Genomic DNA, 27,248 nt, shown 5'->3' on the forward strand with positions numbered 1-27,248 from the left:
ATCCCACCACCCTGGGATCATGACCTGAGCTGAAATCTCGCTCTACCGACTGAGCCCGCAGGCGCCCCTGTTGCAGGTTGTGACGAGTGCGGTTCCCTGTGCAGCTTTGCCCCCGTTCCCTGTGTGTTAGTATAACGCGTCCTCCTCGGCCTCCTTTTCCAAACAGTCTTTGTTACTTTTAATCATACAAGTACTCGTGGAATTATTTTTTAACCTCCCAGGGGGCGAGGTGGGCCGTGCTAAAAATCCTCCTTGGTCACCAGCCTCGGCTAGTCCCTCAGGGGTCACCATTGTCTTGGGATGGTGTGATCTGACCACACCCGTGAGTGTGTCCTTCCAGACTATGGGCGCGCGTGGACCAACGTGGGGAGATGCATGTGCGTGTACGACGAGGGGCTGGGCTTCTTTGCAAGGTCTCTTTTACATCATAAATGGGATTACACTGCATGTATTGTACTAGAATTTTCACTTCAACTATGTTAAAGATCTTTTAAGACGAGTACGTATAAATTCATTGTACCCTTTTATTTAAGGCCTCTTATAGTGTATTTAAATGTTCCCCTGTTGGGGCACCTGGGTGGCTTAGTCGGTTAAGCATCCGACTTTAGCTTAGGTCATGATCTCGTGGTTCGTGGGTTCGGGCCCCGCGTCGGGCTCTGTGCTGACTGCCAGCTCGGAGCCTGGAGCCTGTTTCAGTCTGTGACTCCCTCTCTCTCTGACCCTCCCCTGCTCACGCTGTCTCTCTCTCTCTCTCTCCTAGAAATAAATAAAACATTAAAAAAAAATTAAAAAAAAAATTTTCCCCTGTTAATGGATATTTTGATCCTATGCTTTTTTTTTTTTATTCCTTATTCTTGCTTCCTTCTGCTCTGGTGTAGTATAAATCATGTTTTATTTACTCTTTTGTCCTCAATTAGTTTAAGAGTATTTTTCCCATCAGGAAGTTGGGAGTTTCTGTTTTTTATTATTGTTATTTAAACTTCTGTTAATCACATCTCGCTCAGTGCATGGTGCCGTGGGGTCACTGGCTGCACAGATCTTTTCTTTGTGAGTTTATAGGTGACCAGTGGTGTTTCTTGGGTGCTACATAAAGACTAACCTCTCTTTGTAAGAGTTGGTTTAATGCGTATCTGTGAAGTCAGCCTAATCAATCCTATCCGATCAAAACCATGATGTCGGTCCTCACAGGCAGGGGCTCACGCTGTAGACCTGGAAATGGGTCAGCTGGGTCTGCATCTCAGATGCAAACCCCAGAAACTTGTTTCCCGCCTGGGTTTGCCCCACGCAGCTCCTAGGAAGCAGAGCTCGCTTAAATCACCCTCATGACTGTGTACATCCCGATCGCTCTGGGAATTATTAAATATAGTAAGACAGATAGCCCCAGGGTCCAGATGGGGTCTGTCTCAAGATACTGTAACTCAAAACCAGAAAACTAATGAACACGGTTATTGTGCGTGTGTTTTTTTTTTTTAACAGTGTTTAAAGCTCATGCTGGAGAGGTGTGGCCTCCCAGGTAAGTTACAGCCCCCAATGATGCAGTCTTACCTGTATCCTTATAATAAATGGTCTGTGAGCCTGATGAAAGCTTTTTAGACGTTTTTGGTCCAGGTTTGTCAGTTACACCTTACGCTTCTGTATGTACATAATGAAGTCTCCTGGTTCGTATTTACAAGCTCAAAGAAGTCTGGTCACGGCTTAGCCTAGATAGGGCCCAGGCTCAGCACTGGCACAGAGACAAAGTTAGGATTTATGCCTTCTGGAGTTACCCTAGCCGTTCACTTGTGGGGTTTTTTTCTTTTTAACCTCACTGATTCAGAATTTCAGTGCCTTGTGTTTCGTGCCAAGATTTTTGTGCTGGAGACTGGGAATGTAACACGAATGAAGAAAACTAATCTTTTTTATTTTGTATGTGTTTTTTTTCATTTATTTATTTCTGGGAGAGAGAGAGAGACAGCATGAGCAGGGGAGGGTCAGAGAGAGAGGGAGATACAGAATCTGAAACTGGCTTCAGGCTCTGAGCTGTCAGTGCAGAGCCCGACGCGGGGCTCAAACCCACGGAACTGTGAGATCGTGACCTGAGCCGAAGTTGGACGCTTAACTGACTGAGCCACCCAGGCGCCCCAAGAAAACTAATCTTTGAAGTAGGTACCCGGGCGGGATCACGGCAGCCAGCTCAGGGGGCCTCAGGCTGCAGTCCTCAGAGCATCTGCCGTCCTCAGGCTTCACCGAAGGGTAACCTGTGGTGCCATTAGCCGTTAGCTGCTCGGAGCTTACGCTCCTCCCGCGCAGGGGCCAGTGTCCGTTCCCATCTCACGGGTGACGGACGGAGGCTGAGACTGGCTGCAAGGTTTACTCAGTCACACGGCAAGTATCCAGGCCTCTCTGCCCACAGACCCTGAGTTCTTCCTTCTGTGTTGTGCTCGGAAGTAATGGTGTCTACTGTCAGCTTCCTGGTGGTGGTGGTGGTTTTTTAAAAACACGCTTAGATTAAGTTAAATGTTGATATAATTTTTACTGTACTTAAAACTTGAGCTAATAGCAAGAGAGGGTCCGCAAAGCAGTGTTATAAGGACTCAAACCTGTGGCCTGTGCAGGTGATGTGGGAGACTGGGTGTCTTCCTCCAGCTGCCACTGCTGGGGGGGGGCGGGGGGGGCCTGGCTGACTCTTCACAGAACGTGGCTATTTTTTTTCCATAACCAGGATTTCCAACTCTTGCTCTATTCATCTTCCCTCTCCTCCTCAAATCATGTCCCATTTCATCTGAATATAGAAAGCATACTGAGAGACCGTAATCTACTAAAGATTATTTTACATTTATAAGTGCTCATTTATACCAACTTCATTAAAATGCTATTTCAAAAACACTGTTCTTTGTTAGATTAACTGATAACTGGATAGGAACAGCTTGGTTGTGATATTGTCAGTTGCTAAGAAATACTAGCCTATACTTTCAACCAAGACCCTGAAATAAAACAACTTTGTAATGATTTTAGGAGAGAGCCCGTAGTTAGGTATATATGTGTACTTGTGTGTGATGTGTGTGGCATGTAGATAATACAGGTATAATGTAAATACCGTGTAATCACAGCCTGTGTTATTTCTGTTGGTAAGAATGCGGATCTTCATGGAATAGAGAGCAGATTAACCAAATTGGAGGGACGACTTAATTTTTTTCATGCCTGGAAGAGATCGTTTACTTCAAAAATCAGTCGTTATTAGATCAAATCCCACTTGATATCATTTATCCAGAAGGGACATTATTGACAAACTCTTAAAACATAGAATTTTTTTTTCATCCTGATTTTGATTCCTTCACAGGAGACATGTGGCATTTACGGAAAATGGACTGGTGCTATGAAGCAGGGGAGCCTTTATGTGAAGAAGTAAGATTATTTCTACACGTTTTGTTCTTTCAAATGATTGTGTTTATTTTGTGCTTTGTGCAGGATACCCACCCCCACCCCCCTCATGAATACATTCAAGGGAAAACTTTAATCTTTGTTTAGGACACAAACATCTGTACCTGGGTCTACTTTGACTCCTTTCTGTGGGCTTTGGATACAGAGGGAAAAATCTCAGCCTCATGGGAATGTTTCTGTTGTCCCTGGAAATCATAGTTCCTCATTGGGAGAGAGAACTTCAGAGAACAGAAAACATGTGAGCCAGAAAGAGGATGTGAGACTACACTCTGAATTTCGAAACCTGAATTATTTTATTCTCTGTTTCCCTGTAAGTTAACGACGGCAGAATTCATCTTATTCCTTAGGCTTCGATCAAAACTGCATCTCGGGATCCATCCAGACTCTTGCGGTAGCCTTAGAAACGGTGTTACCGCAGGCTCGTTGGAATCTGGTTAACGTCCCCTTGCTGATTCTGATAGCATCAAACCCGCGGTTCTCGCAGCCCGCAGATGAGGCTCTGTGAGCGGCCACTCCTCCTGCGGTCTCTCTCCGCCTGCTCTGCTCAGGAACAGACGGTGGCACTGAGCATCAGCAGAAGGTTGACGTAGGCAGGTGGACTGGGGTCCTCCACTGGGACGCTCTTCACTGCGTAGGGCTGAGGGAGTCCGCACAGAGAGGCCCCCCTGAGGCCCGGCCAGGAATCCGACGGCCCAGAGTAAGAAGTGGACCCCAGGGAATCTTCAGGACAGAGTTTGGATGTCAGAGAGCGTATCTAACCGTGTGGCCTCTACATTTTCTCTGTTAATTCCCATGTCGGTATCAAGCAGTTCATCTAAAAGCAAACTCATTTTCCTCAAAACTGGCTCCACTTCCCAGGCCTGCTGTTCACAGCCTGGTGTCTTCAGCCCGCAGTGCCCCTCCCCTGTGAACCTGCACCCTTCATATTTGGTCTCGGCCTTCAGAGACCTCTCAGCTCTTCTACTCCTTCCTGACCCTTCCCACCACTGGCCGCCTGGGGCAGGTTTTCTCCTTCCTTTTTTGGCCTCTTACCTAAATTACACCAACCAGCTTCCCCAAGTCTTGTGTTCCCCACTTCAGTATGTCGTTCATGTAACCGCCAGACTGGTCTGTACACGCCCCAGCTCAGAAAACGTGAGTGGCTTTTTTCAAAGCACCTAAAAATTCCCTTATTCCTAGTTCACAGTCCTTCCGCGTGCGACCCCGCCCCCACCCCGATCAGTTTCCTCTCCTTTCCCCCCTTTTCCTCTCCAGCCCGGACTCTAGTTGGCCTGTCTCTCAGCTCTTCCCGGATTCTTGATGTAACCTCCACCATAACCCTGTTCTTTCAGGAGAATTCCTTCTCTCATCTCCAGCTCTTTCCAAATCAGACCGGGCCTTTAGGCTTAACCAGAATTTCATCCTATGTAGCTCAGGCTCTCATTTCTCATCCTGTCTGTCTCCCCCTCCCATAATCTTTCGTGATACTTCCGGTTCATCCCCAATAATTTAAAACCTAATGATATGTTGTTTTGTAGTCTCCGTTTATTTCCTGTCTCCCCCATACCTGCCTTACTGTTTCTTTTTTTCTTGAATGGGTAATAGAGGCATCTTTTAAAGAAAAGACCCAGTAATCTGTTTGTTCCTGTCAGAACTCATAAAGGAATTTCTCTTTCCCCAGGATGCATCCCTGAAAGAACTTATGATACGTTCTGGAGATACTTTGCTTTTAACTGAAGGGAAACTTCTTCCCGTGGTAAGATTTCGCTTCTGAACTGACATTTTGTAAATCACAGTGATTGCTTTCTGATTACAAAGATGATATATTCTCATCGTGGGGAAATAACGGCCAATCATGAAGAGAATGATAGGGTTTGGGGTAAGTTGTCTAATCAGACAGCTGCCAGGTTCTACATCTTCATAGATTTCCTTCTTAAAAAATCAATTGTGTATACAGTGTTATTTCCTACTTTTCATATTTCGTTTTTTAACCTGACTACAAAATCCAAAAACAATCATCTCCAGTGTATGCAATTTAATTCACCACAATTTAATTCACATATAGTCCCGTTGTTAGAACCTTAGCTTGTTTTAAGCTTTTTAATACTTAAAAAGAAATCCTCCTGAACATTGTTCCAAAGTCAAAATTAGCAAGTCAGGAGGTATGAACTTTTAAAGGCTAGAGGTGTCTGTATCTTGCACATTGTTTTCCCAGAAGCCTGCATCACTTTGACCTCCCTAATCAGCCGCATCCAAGAGCTCTTAAATAAACACTGCGTGTTACCAATTTTTTTTTAATGTTAGCGCAGGTGGGGAGGGGCAGAGAGAGGAGGACAGAGGATCCGAGGCAGGCTCTGCGCTGATGGCAGCGAGCCCCATATGGGACTCGAACTCACAAACCATGAGATCATGACCTGAGCCAAAGTCAGAAGCTCAACTAACTGAGCCACCCAGGTGCCCCCCGTATTACCACTTTTTAAGACCGTTATTTATTTAGTTATTTTTAATGTGGACACATGTAAAGGTGAAGTTAAAAAAAAAAAAGATTCCAGCACTGAGATAACCATTTGGTTATGATCAGAAAATTCTAATACCACGGAAATCCATAAAATGAAAAAGGTTTTCCCTTATTTTTCCTCCTCAGAAAGAGTCACAATTAATTTACTTTCCCTTATTAACCCTTCCAAGAAAAAACTGACTTAGCCTGCTTGTATGCAGAATGGTACAGAAGGGTATGTGCGTATCTTATAACGTTTACGTGAAGGGGGTCATACTCTGTGCACTGTTTTACACGTGGGTTTTGCTTTTATTCACTGTATCTTGACGCTCTCCTCATATCAGCACATACCTTATTCTTCTGCATCACTTCTTAGAATTGTATTTTATTCCATGACCTTTAAGTGAACCTTTTAATGGGTAATATTCAGAATACAAAATCTGAAGTATATAGAAAGCAGGGCCAGAAAATGTAGGCATCTCTCCTGCCCTCCGGCTGCTCAGTGCCCTCCACCCGTAGGCAACCAGTTTCCACTGTATCCTTCCGGAAGTATATACTTTCTCATGCACACACATACGTGTGTGCATACGTGTGTTTGTGCACATTCATATTTTCTTTATGCAAAAGATCATCTGCTATTCTTTTTCTGTACCTCACTTTCTTCATTAATATTTTATCTCCACATAAATGTTATATTAGTATACATACAGCTGTTTCATTGTTCGATGGCTGTGTGGAGGTGCCGTGATTTATACAGCCAGTCTCGTTTCAGGAATTTAGATAGCTTCCAGTCTTTTGTTGATACAAAAAAACACTGCAAAAAATATCGCATATATGCTATTTTGCATGTGTAGATCTACAGGATAAGTTCCTAGAACTGAAATCGCTTTGTCAAAAGTTGCGGCCTACCATATTGTAACTGGTTTGTGGGTTTTGCCACCATAAACAATTTGCTCCTGTGGCTTTGTGTATGCAGGCTGATACAGCAGCTTTATTTCCTGTAGTTTGTATACAGGACTCTAACAGTAGGTTCTTACTTCTTTATCAAGTTCCTATAGGAATTTTAATGAGTGAAAACTGCTTCTAACGGGGGCGGGGCATTTTGTGGTGCTCTTACAACACCTGGAAATATTTGTACAATTTGTTCTGCCACATATTTTGTTATTTTGTTTATGCTTGTCATTTATTGTGGTAAGATACTTCCAAGCAAAGAACATTGGGTCCCCATCATCCCAAAGACTAATTTTTATGACCTTAAACTATTTTTCTTTAATTTATTTTGGGGTAGAGAGAGCAAGCAGGAGAGGGGCAAGGAAGAGAGAGAATCCCAAGCAGGCTCCATGCCTTCAGTGCAGAGCCCAACACGGGGCTTGATCTCACAGACCACGAGTTCATGACCGGCGTCTAAATCAAGAGTCGGGTGCTTAACCAGCTGAGTCACCAGGAGCTCTGGTCTTAACCTTTTGATTGTAAAAACATAAACAGATGTAGTATATGGCGGTTAGTAATCTAAAAGGAAAAATAATAAATTCAGGAACATTTTCCATTATCAAGGCATTTCTCTCTGTGGAAGTAGAAATTCACTCAATGCGTGTATGTCACCTCCATTCTTCAGGGTTTCCTGAAGGTGCCCATCTGGTGGTATCAGCCTGGGGGTCCCTCGGGTCACTGGAAGAGTCTTGAGGACCAGATGAACGGCACCCCTTCGCTAGGTGGGGCCTGGAGAGCTGCTTCCACCCAAGGTGAGACCAGAGCTGTAGCAGCCAGCATGTCCCCAAGACATGTCCTAAAGTGACTCCTCTGCTCCAAGAGGCAAAGGAAGTACGTGTCTTCAGTGTAAGGCTGAAAATCAAAACCTGTTTATCGAATAATTCCTTCCCCACTAACACCGTCCTATTTTCCTGCAGTGCTTCGTGCCCCGTAAGGTGCCGGCTCTCGGTGCCCTTACTAGGCTATCAGGTCTGCACCCTCCTGGTCCTCATGCACTTTGGCCCGTGAGTTATCACAGGCTGGGACACAGAGCCTTCCGTCCCCGCAGGGGCTCCTCCGCGCCCCCGCCAGGACCCCGGGCACCGCCCGTCACCTGGGGCCTGTGAGGGGAAGCACTGGGTGTGAGCGCTGCCGTCCTCTCGCTCGCTCTCCACAGACGAAACTGGCCACGCACGTCACAGTGAGCAAGAAGCCACCAGCAGGGAGCTGACGTGCGTTGTAAACAGATTTTCACTTCATTACCCAGAAAGCACAAGTTAATTTACCTCCTAACTAAGGAATACATGGATGGTAGGACCAGCTCTTTATTTTTTCCTTGCATTGTGTTTTACTTCATTATTTAGCTCTTCTGGTGCCTTGGAGTATTACACACACTCACTGCTGCTTTTTACCTTTTAAGCCTCAGACCGGAAATTAACACAAATGAGTCATATTGTTGTCTCCTTACTCTGAAGCTAGGATTCTACGTAAGGAGCAATAAAATACTTCATTTTGATTACCTATGAAATTGGCATTAAGTTTTTTTGTTTCTTTGGGTTACATTACACATGTACTAATTCTACAAATGCTTTGGTGATAGGACAATAATTACATACAGAATTGGATACAAACTTAAAAAGCAGTGTCTTTCTCCATGAAAGTAAAGTTGTTGTTTGTTTTTTTTTTTTTAAAGAGACTGAATACAAGTGGGGGAGGGGCAGAGAGAGAGAGAGGGAGACACAGCATCGGGAGCAGGCTCCAGGCTCTGAGCTGTCAGCAGAGAGACCCATGCGGGGCTCGAACTCACAGACCATGAGATCATGACCTGAGCTGAAGTTGGATGCTCAACCACCCAGGCGCCCCCCAGAAAGTTCATTTTTTGAAAGTCCTTCTATATGACAACACACGGGAAATATGTTTTCACTCCTGAGAGTTTCCTAAAAGTATCTTCCAGTGGCACCAGCTCATGGCGTCCTTAAGACGTAAGAACCACTCACAAAGAGTTCTTTTACTTCATCTGATTTCTGTGTGTTGGCAATGTGCCCAGCAATCATCAAAGCAAAAATGAGTTTTACATTTAGTACCAATTTTTATATCTAGAGTTTTAGTTAGATAAGAGAACGTTTTGGTTTTGCCTTTCTAAAACCAATGTAGAAAGTCCAGTAAACATTTGCTGGCCATTTACTATGTGGCGGCCACCATCCCAGTCACTGGAAAGACCAGTAGGGTAGACAGAGAATGCCTGCCCCTCTGGAGATTGACACTCTTTCGGGGACACAGATCAGGAAAGCTGTCACACCAGGAAACAGACAAAAGGATATCGTGTCGGGATGAGTGTTATGAGAGAAACAGGAAAGTGAAATAAAGAGTAAGGGCGGAGGATCCTACCAGGAAAGTCCTTTCTGAGTAAGGAGAAAATGCGGAGGAGAGAAGACTGTTCTAGGCAGACAGCACAGCACGAGACTCCTCAAACCCGTCCCACTGAGAGAACCGTGGCACTGCGCCCACAGTGCGCTCCCTCCCTGCCCGTCTCCCAGGCGCGGCTTCCCTCTGAAGTCACCAGGGGCCCAATCCGAGGGACTCGGATTTGTAGTTTCTTGAATGGAGCTATATGAATCCTGTTTATGAAATCAAAACATGGCACATATTTCAGAAATAGGAAGTGGATACGTGCAAAGCTCGTCTCTGACCTCCAGCTCTGTCCCTTGTAGGCGCTCCAGGTGACCTGTATGCAGAGGCTTCCCTCCGCCATGTGGGGGACCTCGAGATCTCAGAAGAGGCCACCTTGCTGGAGCTGAAGGCCCAGGTCAGACTTGCTCCTGTGGTGCACGGTAGTGGTGGCCTGGCTTCTTCCAGTGAGATATTAATCTCTTCTTCTATTTCCTCTTCCCTCACTTACAGTCTGTTCTGATATGGCATGAGTTATATGCCATGTTCGGTGGTAAGTACCCAACAGGTGACCCACGCATATGGCTCAGACGGCCCCTGGTATTTGTTTCTGCCACTTGGCCTTGTGGCTTTCATTTACTCCCCACTCTGACAGGCATGCTGTGTGCTTTCATTTCAATTTGTCCTCAGTGACTTGCAACTTATGTTCATTTTGATTTTTTTAAGGAAACATGATTTGTTGAAACATCTGTAAAGCATTCATTTCTTTACATTGTTTTTGTATCATTGTGATCCACTTGTTAAATGTTGTCAGTTCAAAGACGTGTTATCAGTCTCCCAGGAGGTCAGGACATCAGCCTTACGGTGGGGTGTTAACCTGGACACTGTATCATTTCCTCCTGTATTAACATTCATAGAGAGAGAGTGTTTGGTCCAAATGGAAAGGTTGGCTTGAAAACCACACAAAATGCTTAAGAAGCATCTTACTGTTGTTGGACATCCCTTCTTCCTCTTAAAGGAAAAACACATCGGGCTGTACAATTGAGTATCCGTTGCTGACACTTGACTTTCCTGTGTGTCCTCAGCGTATGAAATAACCTTCCTCAGAAGCAGCAAATGGTCTTACCCATGAGAACAAGAGGGGAGACTTTTTTTTCTTAGATTTAGGCACACAAAATTGCTGTCTGTAGATAAAAAGCGAACACTGGCCATTTTATATCCTACAACCTCAATCTATAACTAGTTCTCAGCCCCTGCAAAACCAATGCAGAAGTTAAGGCCTGCAGTTGCATCCAAAGATTCTGAAACATTTCACATTCAACTTCTTTCGCTGACAGAGGAAACTCTGAAGAATTGCATTAGCACTAAAGAAAGTGGTTGAGGAACCCCTTGCTTGTGAGTTATACTCACATAGAAATTAATTTCTACGTTTCATTTTCTAAAACATTTAAAAGGAGCTTGTGGCTCAATAGAAAATTCGCTTATCCCGCAAGCTGCTTTCCCTAGAGAGGAGTACAACAGTGACTGAGTTGATTTCATTCAAGCGATGTCCCCGTGATTTTTTTTTTTCTGATAGATTTTTATCATTATGCGAGATACTCTTTACCTCAGATGACACTGTGTAGGGCTTCAGTTTCGTCCGAAACAATATGCTTTGCAGGACTGCTTTTTCGAACCATTGGAGAAATGTCTGTTTCTTTTCTAGGCCATGACCTTGTCCCCTTCCTCCGATTTCGTCATCCCGTCCCCAGCCTTCCTCAGAGCCTGGACCCTGGAAAGTAAGAGCCCCAGCAGGCTTTTACGGATCAACCTGAAGCGGCTCAAGTAGGTCCCCCCTCGATGCTCTGTCTTCCTTTCCTCCACCGCTGCGGTGCTGGGTGCTGAGGGGGCTGCTGGGAGGAGTCACATAGCCTGTTGTCAGGGGGGCGCTTTGAATCAGAACCTCTGGGCCTTTAGTTTGCCGTGTTGTAAGCATAAACATAGCTTCGTGTGTTTTTACTATGCTTCAGATACCATGAACCAAATTTTGAGGTTTTTTTGAGCTTTATTGAGATACAGTTGACATACAACCCTGTGTAAATTTAAAATGATTGCTGCCTATAGCATCAGCGAACACCTGCATCGTATCACACGATTACCGTTTTCTTTTTCATGGTAAGAATTTCAAGATCTGCTCACCTAGCAACTTTCAAATATGTAATATAATGTCAACTGTAAGAGCTGTGCTGTACATTAGAGGCTCAGAACTCACTTATCTTCCTACTGGACGTTTGGACTCTTTGACCAGCACCTCCTCTTTACCACCCCCACCCCACCCCCCGCAGACTTCGAACTATCACGTACTCTAGGTTTCTAGGAGTTTGGCTTTTTTAGACTCTACATGTTGGTGGGACCATACAGGATTTATCTGTCTCTGTCTCACTCACTTCATGTTCTTAGCATAATGCCCTCCAGGGCCATCCATGCTGTCACAAATGATAGGCTGTCCTCCTCTCTCATGGCTGAGGGACCATCTATCGCTTACATCTATTTTCACTGTATCATTGTCCGTGAGGGACACTTAGGTTGTTTCTAAATTTTTAATTTTTTGAGGAACCTCCAAAAAATTGGCTTCACCAATTTACATTCCCACCGACAGTGCACAGGGCTCTCTTCTCTCTACACCCTCGCCAGCAGTTATCTCCTCTTTCCATTAGTAGCCATTCCACCAGGCGGGCGGTGCTGTTGTGCTGTGGTTGTGTTTGTATTTCCTTGATGATGAGTGATGTTCCTTCTCCCGTACCTTTTGGCCATCTGTAGATCTTCGGGAAAGTTTTCAGTTCCTCTGCCCATGTTTTTAACTGGACTCTTTGGGAGGTTTTCTGCCCTTGAGCCATAGGGGTTCTNAACTCACTTATCTTCCTACTGGACGTTTGGACTCTTTGACCAGCACCTCCTCTTTACCACCCCCACCCCACCCCCCGCAGACTTCGAACTATCACGTACTCTAGGTTTCTAGGAGTTTGGCTTTTTTAGACTCTACATGTTGGTGGGACCATACAGGATTTATCTGTCTCTGTCTCACTCCACGTTCTTAGCATAATGCCCTCCAGGGCCATCCATGCTGTCACAAATGATAGGCTGTCCTCCTCTCTCATGGCTGAGGGACCATCTATCGCTTACATCTATTTTCACTGTATCATTGTCCGTGAGGGACACTTAGGTTGTTTCTAAATTTTTAATTTTTTGAGGAACCTCCAAAAAATTGGCTTCACCAATTTACATTCCCACCGACAGTGCACAGGGCTCTCTTCTCTCTACACCCTCGCCAGCAGTTATCTCCTCTTTCCATTAGTAGCCATTCCACCAGGCGGGCGGTGCTGTTGTGCTGTGGTTGTGTTTGTATTTCCTTGATGATGAGTGATGTTCCTTCTCCCGTACCTTTTGGCCATCTGTAGATCTTCGGGAAAGTTTTCAGTTCCTCTGCCCATGTTTTTAACTGGACTCTTTGGGAGGTTTTCTGCCCTTGAGCCATAGGGGTTCTTTCTCTCTCTCCCTCATTCCCTTCCTTCCTACCTACATTTTTTAATGATTATTATTTATTTTTGAGAGAGAGAGAGACAAAGCATGAGTGGGGAAGGGGCGGAGAGAGAGAGAGACAGAATCTGAAGCAGGCTCCAGGCCCTGAGCTGTCAGCACAGGGAGCCGAAGTCAAGATGGTGAACTGACTGAGCCCCTCAGCTCAGCCCATATGGGTTCTTTCTTAGCCCTTTATCACACAGATGATTTGCAGGTATTTTCGCCCATTTCATAGGTTGCTTTTTCATTGGTTCATGGTTTCCTTTGCTGTGCAAAAAGCTTTTTAATTTGATGCAGTCCCACTTATTTTTGCTTTTCTTGCTTTTCATTTTGGTATCAAATCCAAAAAATCATCGCCAAGGCCAGTGTCAGGGAGCCTACCCCCTGTTTTCTTCTATGAGTTTTGTGGTGTGGGGCCTTTTGTTCAAGTCTTTAATCCATTTTGAGTTTTTTTTCTTTTAAGTTTGTGTTAAATATACCATACTAGACCAAATATCTCCGAAAATATCACAAATAAAAGATTTTTTTCTTCATTCAGCAAATTAGAAGTATGGAGAAATTTCTACACAGTAGCTGCTAGGAGCCTGATTTCTTTTTCCCAGTTTTTTTTTTCATTCTTTTTTTTTTTTCTTTTCTTTGCCATGGAAGAGGCAACGAGAACACTTATATGCATATATATGTTGTATTTTACAGATACGATAAAAGTGTTTCTGATAGAATATCACAAACCCAGAGCTCTGTCCACATCACGTGTTCAGCTGTGACTGAAACCCGTGTCCTTACAGCACTTCAGCACACAGAGAGTAAACAGAATGTTGTTAAGGCAAAACACAGGGTACAAAGTCTGGTAGTCATTTCTCGTAGGGCGGTGCCGCTCTTGGTAGAACAGGACGGGCCGATGTCGCCCACGCGCCTGGCGGCAGGAGTGCTTGAGGCACCGGCTGTGCCGGCAGCTGTCCCTGTCTGCTGCGCAGAGCAGAGCGGCCTGCAGCCCCTCCCCGGCCACTGGGACCACTTCCGGGAGCGGGACCGGCCTGAGCCTCTGCCCGGATCCCCCACCGTTTGCTTCTCCCTTGATCGTAAGAGGCAGCAGCGAAAGGCGAGAAGCCGATCGGCTTCCAAGGAAGATTTTGAGTGGATTTTTGTGTGCGGTGTAAGATGGTGATCAGCCTCGTTGCTTCACGCGCAGGTGTCCGGTTTTCCCAGCACCGTCTGTGTAAGAGACTCTCCCCCCGGTGCACACACTTGGCTCCTTTGTTGTAAATTCACTGGCCATATGTGCGCGGGTTTATTTCTGAGGGCTCTGTTCTTTCCCATTGGTCTTTGTGTCTGTTTTTATGGCAAAACCATACTGTTCTAATTACTGTGGCTTGAAATCAGGGAGGGTGAAGCCTCCAGCTTGGTTCTTCTTCAAGATGGCTTTCAGGGCGCCTGGGTGGCTCAGTCCGTTGAGCGTCCGACTTCAGCTCAGGTCATGATCTCATGGTTCTTGGGTTCAAGCCCTGCATTGGGCTCTGTGCTGACAGCGAGCTCAGAGCCTGGAGCCTGTCTTTGGATTCTGTGTCTCCCTCTCTCTCTGACCCCCTGCTCATGCTGTCTCTCTCTCAGAAATAAACATTAAAAAATTTTTTTTAAAAAGATGGCTTTGGCTCTTTGGGATCCTTTGTGTTTCCTACAAATTTTAGGATTGGTTTTCTGTTTCAGTGAAAAACGCCATTGAACTTTTGATAGAGATTGTGTTGAATCTATAGATAGCTGGGTAATGTGGACATTTTAACAATATTCTTCCAATTCATGAATAAGGAATTTCTTTCCATTTATTTGTCTTTTCAGTTTCTGTCATCAGTGCTTTGCAGTGTATCGATCTTTTACCTCCTGGGTTAAATTCATTTCTTCACATTTTATTCTCTTCAGTGCTCTTGTAAATGGGACTTTAATTTGTCTTCCTGATAGTTCACTGTTAGTATGTAAAAAACATTAAGTGATTTTTGTATTTTGACTTTGTATCCTGAAACTTCACTGAATTCATTTATTCTAACTGTTGTTTGGTGTTCAGGGTTTTCCATATATAATATGTCATCTGGAGACCAGTGTGCTGCTTCCTTTCTGACTGGAAAGCCTTTTCTTCTCCGTGTCCGGCTGCTCTCGGCAGCACTGCCAGCACCGTGCTGAACAGCAGCACGCCTCTCCTCCTGACGCTGGGGGAAGGGCTTGCGGACAGTCCCCTCTCGGCACATTAGCCGTGAGCTCATCGTATGTGGCCTTTATTATGTCGGGTTGCGTTTTGCCTCTCCTCAGTGTGTGGAAAATATTTATCATGAAAGGATGTCGAAGTTTGTCATATGCTTTCTCTTCATCTGAGATGATATCTACCCTTAATTTTGTTACTGTATCACACTGATTGATTTGCAGATATTGAACCACTCTTGCATCCCCGGAATAAATTCTCCTTGATCATGGCATAGGATTCTTTTCATGTACTGTTGAATTCGGTTTGCTAATATTTTGTTGAGCATTTTTGCATCTGTGTTCATGTCTGGTTTTGTATCAGGGTAATGCTGGCCTCATAATAGAAGTTTACAAATGGTCCCTCTTCTGTTTTTTGAAAGCGCTTGAGGATTGGTACTAATTCTTGAAGTGTTTGTTAGAATTCACCAGTATGGGGTGCCTGTTGTGGCTCAGTTGGTGAAGCATCCAACTCCGGCTCAGGTCATGACCTTGTAGTTCGTGGGTTTGAGCTCTGTATTGGGCTCTGTGCTGACAGTGCAGAGCCTACTTGGGATTCTGTGTCTCCTTCTCTCTCTGCTCCTCCCCAACGATAAACATTAAAAAACTAAAAACAAAAAAAGAATTCACCAGTGAAACCATCAGGTCCTGGACTTTTCTTTGTTGGGAGGTGTTTGATTACTGATTCTGTTCCCTTGCTAGTCATTGGTCTGTTCAGATTTTCTATTTAGTGTATACTAAGTCTAGTATGTTCCAAGATTCATCCATTTCTTCCAGCTTGTCCAGTTTGTTGGCATCCGTTTGTTCATAGTTGCCTCTCAAATACTGAGTGTTCTCATTCAGTATATTCTTTTGCTTAAGAAGAAAGCTTAGAATTTTCTCCCCAAAAATCTAAAAAATTAAATGTCACTGAGTACTATTTTGTTTCATTTCTTTTATCAGGGAATATAAACTGGGAAGGAAAACAGAGATCTGTTTAGAGCCCCTTCAGAAAGAAGAAAACTTGGGGTAAGTCATCCTATTCTGTATACATGTCTTATCAGGTGGGTGGTGCTCTGAAAACTTAACAATGTGACCAGCAGTGAGGATTTTCCCCCACTGCTCCAGTGTCACACCCGCTGAAACCACGTCTGTATGTCTGGTGTGTGGGACTCCGTTTTCCATGGAAACAGTCACAAATGCACATTGGATCCATAAGAAGCTCAAAGTGTAAGCAGGCTGCTTGTGCCCAGCTCCTACCAGCGCAGAGGTGGTCTGTTGTGAAACTGACTTAGGACAGCACCTGTCCCCCCCCACCCCCAACTTTTGCATCTCCACACCGGCTGACATGCATGTACTGGTCTCCCAGTACTGGGACGTAAGCCTTGTGAGAACGCTTCCTTAGTGTTTTGGTCACTGCTGTAGTCTGCGTCAGGGTCAATTATTATTGAAAAAAGAAAACACCCCTAAGGGGTCTGTAATCAACCTTCCTACTTCTTTTCTCATTATAAGAAAATCTTTTAGGGATGCCTGGATGTCTTAGTAGTTTAAGTGTCCAGCACTTGGTTTCATCTCAGGTCATGATCTCACAGTTCGTGAGCTCGAGCCCCACATGGGGCTCCGTGCTGATAGTGTGGCACCTGCTTGGGATCCTCTGCCTCTCCCCTGCCTGCTCTCTCTCAAAATAAATAAACTTTAAAAAATTAAAAATATTTTATAAGCCCTTCTACCAGTATCATAAAATAGTCAAGGTTGCTTCTTCCTGGTGCAGTGGGAACGCCATTCTTGCTGTTCACCTGCTGTGTCATAACCAGGAGCCCTCCATCGACTTTCATTTAACCCCACTGAGTTTATGGAAGTGCATTTTTTTAATTTACCATTTTAACCTTTTTTCTTCAACGTTAACGTTTATTTTTGAGAGAGAACATGAGTGGGGTGGGGCAGAGGGAGACACAGAATCTGAAGATGGCTCTGAGCTGTCAGCACAGAGCTCCGTGCAGGGCTCAAATTCATGAACCCCAAGATCATGACCTGAGCCAAAGTCAGAAGCTTCACTGACTGAGCCCCCCAGGCACCCTGAAAAGTGCATTCTTCATACACACCATATGGCCAGGAGTACCTTCCTGGAGGGGGTTTCTGGATCACATGGTATAGACATTTTAAACTTCTTAAAATAGTTAAATTCCTTTCCAGGTAAGTTACACCAATTTCTGTTCTCACAAGCAGTGTCTATGAGTAGTCATTACTTTGCTTCACCCTCAGTTGAAAATATTCACTGTTGGTTTAAATGTTTGCTAAACTGATAAATAAGAAGAGGTTGTCTTCTCTCATTTGCTTCAGTGCTTTGATTGCTGGTCAGATTGGATATTTCTCAAAGGCTTATAATGATCAGCCATTTGCATTTACAAGTATGAATTCATATATTTTGTGTGATTTCGTAACGGGGTCATGGGAAAAAGTTTGGTTTATGTGAGTGTTTTCTCAATGACACTGACCCTTGGTCACCTCTGTTCTAAGTGGTGTGTGTCCCTTTGCAGACCAGGCTGTGCACTTGCTTGGACCCCCTCCCCAGCGATTGTCCTTGACCAGCCCCCAGAGCCACCCCCCACCGGCCTCCCGCCTCGCCACACCTCCTCCCTGTGCCACCCCTTCCTTTGGTGAAAGCACCCACACGACAGAAATGTGTCACTTAAAATCCCATGTTGTCTCAGCACCCTAAATGCCCGGTGGTTGTACCCACGTCTCCCCTCCCCAGCTTCTGGCACCTGTTCCATAGCCTTCTCCAGCGCCCTCGGGGCTGGGTCAGCGCTGAAGGAAGTCCGAGTAGGGAAGAGGGGTAGAGGGTCTTGGGAAAAACCAGCAGAGTGGGAGGGGAGGCTTTGCCCATCACGCTCCCCCATGGTTACTGCGTTCTTCTCACTTTGTTCAGTCTGACACTCGACTGTTTTCCCGTGCAGGCCCCACGACGTGGTGCTAAGGACACAGCTGCGCGTCCCCGGCAAGAGGGCGTACGGCCCACACGTGGACTTGGTGTGGGACACCGCCCGGGGCTGGACCACCAGCTCCCTGAGGCAGTGCATCGCCCACTCGTGCTCTCTTCCTGTGGAGAAGATTGAAATCGCCAAGTATTTCCCTGAAAAGTTCGAGTGGCTTCCGGTCTCCAGCTGGGTAAAGTGGTGGGCCTTCCTCGGCGATCCTGGGCCTTGCTGGTGTGGTGACGAGGCCACGTGCGCTTTCTCACAGTTGGGGAACTTAGTGAGGACCTGAGGCTGACTTCTCTTTATTCAAGATGCTTGATTTCTCTATAGAACCAGCAAATTACCAAGCGGAAAAAGAAGAAAAAGCAAGATAATTTGCAGGGGGCGCCTTATTACTTGAAAGATGGAGACACTATTGGTATTAAGGTAAGTTAACTTAATAGCAAACGCACCACTTCAGTAAAACACCAAGATCAGGTGATCTTCTAGAGAAGTTGTATCTTCTGAGCTCTTCGAGGCTCAGATAATCCCGTCTTCTGTAAATCGTCTCAGAGAATGGAAAGTAGAAGAGGGAAACCAGGCAGCTGGGTTATGAGCCAGTAGGACCTGAGGATCAAAACCTTAATCTGGGTTTGACTCACATGAAATGCTTTTGAAGTTTGACCATTATGTGAGGGGCCGTAGGTTTTCAGCAGGTTCCCGTGTGAGGGGAACACCTTTTCTTCCATATTCCAGTTTGCTCCTGTTTTTATCCTGAACGAGTGCTGAGATACCAAATCTCTGCTGTTTCTGTACCTGTTGAAATTAGCCGCACGGCTTCCCGCCTCTCAACTGGGGTCCTGTTCCTGCATAAACGACCGCGCCACCTGCTGTGGACGCACCTACTTTGTCCCGCAGTAATACTTCTAGGTGAAAAACTAGTCATTTTAATCCTGATTTAAGAATTTACAGGTATTTGGTTGAGGATGAAATTGCTTATTGACAAGTATTCCCTGACGCACCACTTCCACTCAGCATTGTAATAAGCAGGGGGACCCGCCCCAAAGAAGACTAAGTAAACAAAAATTGCAAGAGAAATAAAGGAAATTCTAAAAGGAAAGCATAAAGCCACTACATGTAGTTTTTCTACAAAGGAGACTCAAGAGACTGTACAGATAAACCATCAGATCCATTAAGAGAGTTCCAAAGATTCCAAGATTGGTATACATAAAACTACAAGATACCCAGGGATGCATCCAGCCGGAAGACCTAGAAGACCTCTCCAGAGATCACAGAAATACTGAGCAGTATTAAAGCTTCAGTTGGGCATAGAGCAACGTCATGCTCTTGGAGGGGACACCTCACAGTATTAAGATAGTAGTTCTTCCCCTCTTTCTAAAGTTAGTGCTGGTCCAGTAAGAGACATAAATTCATGTGGAGGAGCAAAGGGCAGAGAGCTGAGATGTTTAAAGACCACGGTCCAGGGGCGCCTGGGTGGCCCAGTTGGTTGAGTGTCCGACTTTGGCTCAGGTCATGATCTCACGGTTCATGAGTTCGAGCCCCACGTCAGGCTCTGTGCTGACAGTTTGGAGCCTGGATCCTGCTTCAGATTCTGTGTCTCCCTCTCTCTCAGAAATAAACATTAAATAAAATAAAGACCATGGTCTGGATGCTCGCCTCACCAGGTGCTAAGTGACAAAGCAGGCAGGAGGGGAGGTACTTGAGGCGACATTAAAAATGGGTTATTCGGTAAATGGTGCTCAGAGAATGGGTTATTCTTACAGAAGAAATCTTCATAAAGAGGGTCCTCAAATTTATATGAGCTTCAAGCCCTGGAAAATCTGTATCCAGTTGTGCGCACACCAAATACATCAATATGAAAACTTAAAGGTGAAAGGCAGTGATTTCCAACCTTTAGAAGATTTAAGAAATCCTTCTAAGACATAAGGATTTTCTCAAAAAACAAAAAGCACAGGCCATAAAGAAAAGGATGGGTAAATCTGCACTAAAAGTAAAACTTCTGGGGGCACCTGGTGGCTCAGTCGGTTGAGCATCTGACTCCTGATTTCGGTTCAAGTCATGATCCTGGGGTCGGGCTCCACATTGAGTGTAGAGCTTGCTTGAGATTCTCTCTAAAAATAAAAAGTTAAAATTTTAGTTCATCGAAGGAAATGACACAAAGTGTGAAAAGACCAGCCACGAAGAATAAGGGATGATGGCCCACAACGTGAAGTGCATCTGTCAGTTACGGAAAGGCAGCCCGACAGAGGATGGCCAGGCGAGGGCGGACACCCACCGTTCTCGGGAGGAAGCAGGGCTGAAGGGGGAGCGGCAGCCGGCAGGACTGTGCCCGGCCCCGGGAGCAGCTCTGCGCTGGGCAGGCCGACACTCGTGTGCAGCACAGCCCGGCGATCCCAGACGGAGGCGGCTCGGCTCACACGGACGAGTGAGGAGGTGTGCGGAGTGCTCACTGTCAGCGTAAACTGGAAAGACCATCAGTGACCCTCAGAAAGGGGGCAGATAGAACGAAGGAAAGTACCAACCTGGTGATCTAGAACACAGCAGTTAAAACCCATACATCAGAGCTGCAGACGTCAACACAGACAGACATCCAGTTATCGAAGTTTGAAAACAAAGTCACAAAATGGTCATTTATGGGAAATGTAAAACCCTGTAAAACTCAGAGGGTCCCTGAGGGCCACAGTCCCGGGTAGTAATAGGGGCAGAGGGAGGACGGCATCAACCGCGCTCACCTCCACGGAGCGCTGGCCGCTGGGGGGCGGAGCGCCAGCAACGGAATCCGTGTTTTCCTGGGAAATGAAGCAAATGTGGCCAAAGGTCAGCGCTGTTAATAGCGTTCACAGAGCATCTTTTTAGTCTACCAAGCACCGTCCGCATATGTCCCCTCCGTTTCTCCCCAAGACGGCGGGATACAGTTACGTAACCGGCGCCCAGGCCACGCACTGTGAGGACGTGGACGTCTGTCCCGTTACCTCTGTATTTCCTCGTGGTTTGTAGTTAGCTTTTCTCAGTTTTTGAAAAGCACGTCCTGCACCACTTACTGGAATGGAGGTTGTATCGGATTTGTTTTTCCCACCAGAGAGCAACTTGCAAAAGCCTGTGTTTCCTCAGTATCTCAGCACGTAGTTGCCCCTCCCAAATGCACACGACGGAGGCCATCAGTCACACGGGTGGCAGGTGGCGGGCCTCAGAACTGCCACTTTAAGACACGTGTGTTCCTGTGAGCGCCGCTCAGGGTTGGCGTCGTACTCAGTCCCCACGTGCGGTGGCGGCCAGGGCTCATGGTGAATGATGTCCGTGTATGAAGCCGATGGCACGTGCCAGGAGCAGCGAGGTCTGGTCCCTCGGGAGAACGTGGGGACACTGGGGAGTTGACAGACACCCACAGTGTCACTGTGGAGGTGGCTGCTGTGACAGGATTTCTGAAACCGCTGTGCTCCCAGCCGGGCAGGACCCTGGGCCCATGTCTTCGTCCGTCCGAGCCCTGCGCCGGCCGTCGGTGGGGCTGCGCGCTCGGAGGCAGAGGGCAGGCTGGCGGGGCGTTTCCATCGGCGGCCGGGTGTGGTTCCAGGATGTTTTATGTTCGTTCAGTTCATGTGAATTCAGATCTCCTCATGTTGATGTACTTTTTTTACATACACCTTAACCATAGTCTAAGAGATCTAAAAACACTGTTCATTATTTTGAAATCTAGAATCTCCTGGTTGAGGATGACGAAGATTTCAGTACTGCCAGAGACGACCTGGGAAAAGCAGCACAGAGGCAGCTCGCTCTGGGAAAACAGAAAAGGTACTGCCGGCCTCCCCCAGCCTCACTGTGTGCCTGTGAATCTTCTACTTGGTTCAGAAGGTAAAGAGGACTCTGCGGGGAGACATTTTCACCTGGCAGATTGGAAAAAGCGCCAAGTCTGAGACGCTGTGTGGACAGTGTACAAAAAACCACTGTCCTGACACGGGGCGGGGCGCGGCGGGGGGAGAAAGGAGGTTCTCCCACTCAACAGTTTGGAAATCCCTGTCAAAATTGCAAACACACATCCCTGTGGCCCTTTCTACCTCGACCCTTAAAAGCTGGAATGAATTCTGGAGTCATTCCAAGCTCCTGACCCTGGTGAGGCCCGTGGTGTCCACGGCCCTGAGTCCGTGACCGCCTCTCCTGTCTCCCACAGCCAAGAAGCCCTTCGTGTGCAGGGCGGTGACGTTTGCTCCAGGGCCAAGACGCCCGGCCGGCCCCGCGCACCAGAGGCATCTCTTTCCATCCACGTTGGGAGCTTCAGATAACGCTGGTGGCCGCGACGTCCCCGTGGTCTCCGCACCCCGGTGGGGTGGGTCCTGGCGGCGGTGGGCAGGGGGCTCTGCTGCGGCCACGGCTCCCCGGGGCTGCCGTGAGCGCCGCTGTGTGCCTTCGGCCTTCTGCGGACGCGACTCCAGACCTTCCGCTTTCTAACAGGCAGAGGGATGTGCCACCTCCCGCCAGGCAAGTGTACTGTGTCACGCAACCGAGCCACACGTCCCCGTGGGGGACTTGCACAGATCTGGCCGTGTCGCCCCGCGGCCGGTCACACGCTGCCCTCGCACCGCACATCCCCCCGGCCGCCACTGTACACGAGAACGCGCCGGTGTCGCATGAACTGCGGGCACGGATAACGCGGCACGTTGCTAACCTCGGAGCGTCCGCTGCCTGCAGCGCTCACGCTCGGCCGTCCTCCGCTGTTCAGACCCGGTGGTTGTGTGTTAACACGGATTCCTACAGCTCCGCTCACGCCGGCGGGCTGGAGCCGGGACACAGGGTACTTCTGGCCCCCGCACGGCACATGATTCCCTTTCCTCTGAGTTAAAACCGTTTCTAAAGCATTAGCTCTCTTTCCAGAATGAGGAGACAGGGTGGCCCCTTGGGCTCAGCGGACACGGCTGAAGAGAAGGAACCCTCAGGGGTGGTGGCCCCGGTGGCGGCTCAGCAGCCCCGAGGTGCCCTCTGCCCTGTGCTGCCTGCGATCAGAACCTTCTCGCTGCTGCCACCGCCGCCAAAGCCCCTGTGTCCGGAAGCCTGGCGTGGGCCGAGCGATGGCCCCGAGTTTCCTCCAAACAGAAAACGTAAACCAGGATCCTTTTCCTCCTGACTAAGCGTGGCTAACACTCAGACTTCAGCGGCATCCGTGGCGGGGCCGCGTCGGTCCCCGAGCCGGGGGACGAGGATGCTGGGACCGTGCACCCCCCGCCGGGCCGGAGCGGGGTTGCTGCGAAGGGAACGCGTTCACTCCTACCTCATGTGAGGCTTTGCGGCAGCTCTTGCCGCGAGGCCATCGGCGCCCCTTCCCCCAGCCCGCACTCGGTGGCGGGAAGACCGGTGCGAGCTGCGGGTCCCCGGAGGCGGCCCCTGGCACGGCCCCAGCCGCGGGGGGAGGCACCGTGTCTGGCGTCACCGTGTCCGGGTCGTGTCCGCGTTTGGACTGAAGCGGCGGTGCTGTGAGACGCCTGACTTGCTCTCTTGGGCCCCAGACGCTGGATCCACCCTAGGGGCCTCCCACGCGGTGTAGACGGGCTCCATGGATGCACCTTGTGTGGCTCCCGTGACGCCAACGCCAGAGGTGAGGGGGTCGTGGCTGGAGCCTGTCCCTCCGTGGGCGGCCCGGTCGCTGTACGGTCGTAAGATAGCGACGCAGTGACTACACACCTGTGCTTGGGAGAAGCCCGAGGCCTCGCCACACGTTCCCGCCGGAGAGCGCGCTGGCGCACGTGCCTTCGTCCTGCCTTCTGTCCGTCCTTCCGTCCCTCCGGGTCGGGGTGGAGCGGGGCCCCGGGGGCTGTGAGGCCTTGTTCAATAAGCCGATCTTCTTGTCTCCTGTGCACCTGCTGTTTCCTGGCTCTACCCGCTTTTTTTCCCAGACACACGTCAGAGGCTAAATAAACAGATTTAGAAATACGGTCTCGGTCCTGCTTCAGAAGTTTAAATAAATTCAGACTCCTGGGGCAAACCGTGTTGGAAGAAATGGGAAGTTTCTGGAGAAGGGGCAGTGGTTGGCTGCATTACAGAGAACATTCATTCCACTAGGACGTTTCTCTGGCCAAAGGAGGGATTCACCAGAATTTCTGATGATCAAAAACCATGCCTTCGAAGATGCCAGTTTCTCTCTGGAACAGACTTCACCGCAAAGGACCACGGGGGCCACGAGCAGCCCCTCTCGTTCTGTCCTCCGTGACCCGCCCATCCGCCGCTCCGGCCGGTAAAATTTACATCCTGGAAATTCACTCCCTCCCCAAGGCCAAGTGCACACGAGAGGAAGGGCTGGTTCCGGTTCCGTTCCCCGCTCGGCCCCCCCACCCCGCCCCTGCACCCAGGAGAGCAGCCACTCCCCACGGTGGCCTGTGTCGCTGTCTGCGCGGCACAGGGGCCAGGACGCTTCACTTCCGGGCCACTGAACCCAGGCCAGGCTGGTTCCGGCAACTCGGGCTGAGAGCAGGTCCACGGGCGGGACCATTCAGATGGTTCCTGGCTGACGGCGCCGCACCTGCCATCCGCGCTATTCGGCCTGCGCCCCGACCATACTCGAGTCCCCTCCCCCATCCCAGAGGGATGCGGTCCCTGGTCGCGGCCCGGGTCTGGGGTCTCCGCGGCGGGTCCGCTGCCCCTAGCTGCTCAGGGTTGGGCGGCTGGTGCCTAGAAGCCGCTGTAAACCGGAGGCGGCACCAGGGTACACAGTGCACGCGGGGTGAGGGTGACCACAGCTAAGCCTCTCGCAGGTCGGGACCCACGCGGCTGGACAGCAGTGCGAGCCCCCCGCCCTCCGGCCCATCTGGAGGTCGGCTGTCCCTGTGGGCACACGTGACCTGGCCGGACGCCGGGAGAACTCCCCTTTGGGTTGGCACCACTCGTGCACTTCCTGAGTGTGCACGTCCTGGAGGCCCGGCACGGTGACCTTGGGGCCGGGTGACCACATTCATCACCCGGTGACACAATCTCTGTGAGCGTGCGCGCTCGGGAGGCTTGTAGTCGATCTTCCCTCGACAGCGCGAGCGACAAAGCCTCGAGCTCCCAGCCAGCTGCTTTTCCTCTACGAGCTTTGCACGCCTGGTTCNGGCACTTCCTTCCTGAGTGTGCACGTCCTGGAGGCCCGGCACGGTGACCTTGGGGCCGGGTGACCACATTCATCACCCGGTGACACAATCTCTGAGCGTGCGCGCTCGGGAGGCTTGTAGTCGATCTTCCCTCGACAGCGCGAGCGACAAAGCCTCGAGCTCCCAGCCAGCTGCTTTTCCTCTACGAGCTTTGCACGCCTGGTTCGCTTTTGTGACGAAAACCACGAACGGGCTGTGCCCGAGTTCCTGCCTGATAGGGACGCACAGTCTGACACCGCGGGCAGGGCTGGCGGGGTCAGAGCTGCTTCCCCTGGTGTGAGTAGCCCCGTCCAGGCCGTGCTCTCACACCCCGGCTTCAGAGTGGCCTCCACGCCCCGCAAACACCCCACCCCACACGTGCATCAGTCTGCCCAGAAGCTTTCTTTGTACCACTTCCCCCTTCCCCTGGGGATCCCCCTTCTTTGGCCCCCCACCTCTATAATAGGTACAACCCGTGTCTCTATGCTTTTGCTTTGGCCTTCCAAATACAAAATCTTTATGGAAGGAAGGTTTCGGGAATGAGGTTCAACCCAGAGACAAGACACACGTAGTTCTCACTCACATAAAAGAAGCGTGGCAGGTGCGGGGAGGAACTTCATGGAGACCACGGAGATGCCAAGGAGTAGGTTTCCATCCTCATGGCCCACGCTGGCTGCTAGAGCTCCACCCATCATGTCTACCCTCCAGGCTTGCAGCAGGAGGAAAAAGAAAGGCATCCATGTTTTAAAGGAAACTTTCTGGAAATTTCAGTTAATATTTATGTGTCTTTGGGCCAAAGCTTGGTCCCATCATTAAGGTCACCTGCAGAAGAGGCTGGAGAATGCCACACCTGCAGGGCACATTTGGCGTCACCTGGATGGTGCGGGGGTTCTGTGAGTGGGGCAGGAGACAGGAAACTGATATTAGAAGCATCAAGCAGTGGCTTCTACAGATGCGGAGAGAGTCTGAGGTCTGACGTTCACAATTAGGTCAGAAAACAGAAGGGTCAGGACTTGGGCGAGTGGAGGCCTCGGGCACAAAACTCAAAGGTGCCCAAAAATCTCAGTAATCAAGACAGAGCTGTCTTTAATAACAGCATTTTTAGAAATCAAAATTAATGCAGAAAAATCCATAAGGAACAAAATATTAAAAGTTTAAACACGGGATCAATACAAAAGTCACGCCAGCCTAGGTATCAGCTTGAGAACCACGTCGGTCTTCCCTACGTTGTGCGGGCGCACCCGCAACCCGCCGCGGCGGCTGCATCCCCAGGCTTCGCTTAGCGCGGAGGACCATCTCAGTCACGGTCAGAGTCCTCCCTTCCATAAAGGGCTGTGGGACGCGGGAGGGGGAGGGGGCAGGATGAAGCGCTAGATGGGTCTCAATTTCCTCTCTCGCCTCCCCGTCCCAAAGCTTAATTTCCCCCAAGCCACCTTCCGCTGTCGCTCAGTGTAGACGTGCAGCTACACCGCCTGGGACCAAGGACGGTCCCTGGGTCACAGACGTCAGCCTCCAGGTGCGAGGTCAGCATCCTGGGCAGCAGGTAAAGGCCACGCTGGCCGACGGAACACTGCCAGCCGGGAGGTGCCAAGGGTCCGCGTGCCGAGGCCGGCCCTCCTCTCCCCTCAGCGACCTGTGCCTCCTGGGAAGGCGAGCACCTGGGAAGCACCTGGGGGAGAGCAGGGCAAGGTGTGCGTTAACGGAGGGACCTTCAAGCAGAGCGGCCCCAGAGCAGAGGCTCGTGATGAGCACGGCCCACGGCCCCGCCCCCCGCACCTGCGGCGTGGCCGGGCCGCCAGCCAAGTTCATTTCCAGGTGGGCTCAGGAAACCTCACGCACACCCGCCCGCGCTCCCACCACCCCAGGAGGAAGGTGACCGTGGCCACACGGGCCAGATCCCCAGCTGACACACGGAGGGGGCTGCGGCCTGGGTACCTGAGTGCCTGAAACACCCCCCACCCCCATCCCGGCCCCGGGACTGTTCTAGGAACAAGTACACTCTGGCTTGAGCCACTGCACTCCAAGGTTTACTTGTTTCAGCAGCTCGGCCTCCCGAGCGGGACAACTTCCCGGGCGGAGGAATTCTCAACAGGGAGCAGCGTCGGCTCCACTTTCCGCACACGCCGTATTGGCAAGTCTAGCAACCGCATTACACTTGAACCC

At 49.1% G+C, this 27,248-nt stretch overlaps 1 protein-coding gene across 11 annotated transcripts in view; it reads left to right on the forward strand.

The window, feature by feature from the left end:
• The window catches only part of USP40 (ubiquitin specific peptidase 40), an 88,374-nt gene extending 64,461 nt beyond the window's left edge, over nt 1-23,913 (forward strand). For 4 of the 11 annotated variants that reach the window (XM_077757658.1, XM_077757685.1, XM_077757667.1 and 1 more), the window contains 11 exons: nt 1,477-1,513; nt 3,320-3,384; nt 5,081-5,155; nt 7,512-7,638; nt 9,577-9,671; nt 10,959-11,077; nt 15,980-16,045; nt 17,974-18,184; nt 18,325-18,420; nt 21,689-21,783; nt 22,160-23,913. In XM_077757658.1, coding sequence (XP_077613784.1) covers nt 1,477-1,513; nt 3,320-3,384; nt 5,081-5,155; nt 7,512-7,638; nt 9,577-9,671; nt 10,959-11,077; nt 15,980-16,045; nt 17,974-18,184; nt 18,325-18,420; nt 21,689-21,783; nt 22,160-22,271 — 1,098 coding nt within the window. In that variant the 3' untranslated portion in view covers nt 22,272-23,913. The other 7 variants (XR_013333595.1, XM_077757704.1, XM_077757719.1 and 4 more) reach the window with 7 other exon arrangements.
• Nucleotides 23,914-27,248: the final 3,335 nt, after the last annotated feature.

This window comes from Crocuta crocuta, unplaced genomic scaffold (assembly GCF_008692635.1).
Source record: "Crocuta crocuta isolate KB4526 unplaced genomic scaffold, BGI_CrCroc_1.0 scaffold290, whole genome shotgun sequence".
In the NCBI taxonomy this organism is placed as follows: domain Eukaryota; kingdom Metazoa; phylum Chordata; class Mammalia; order Carnivora; family Hyaenidae; genus Crocuta; species Crocuta crocuta.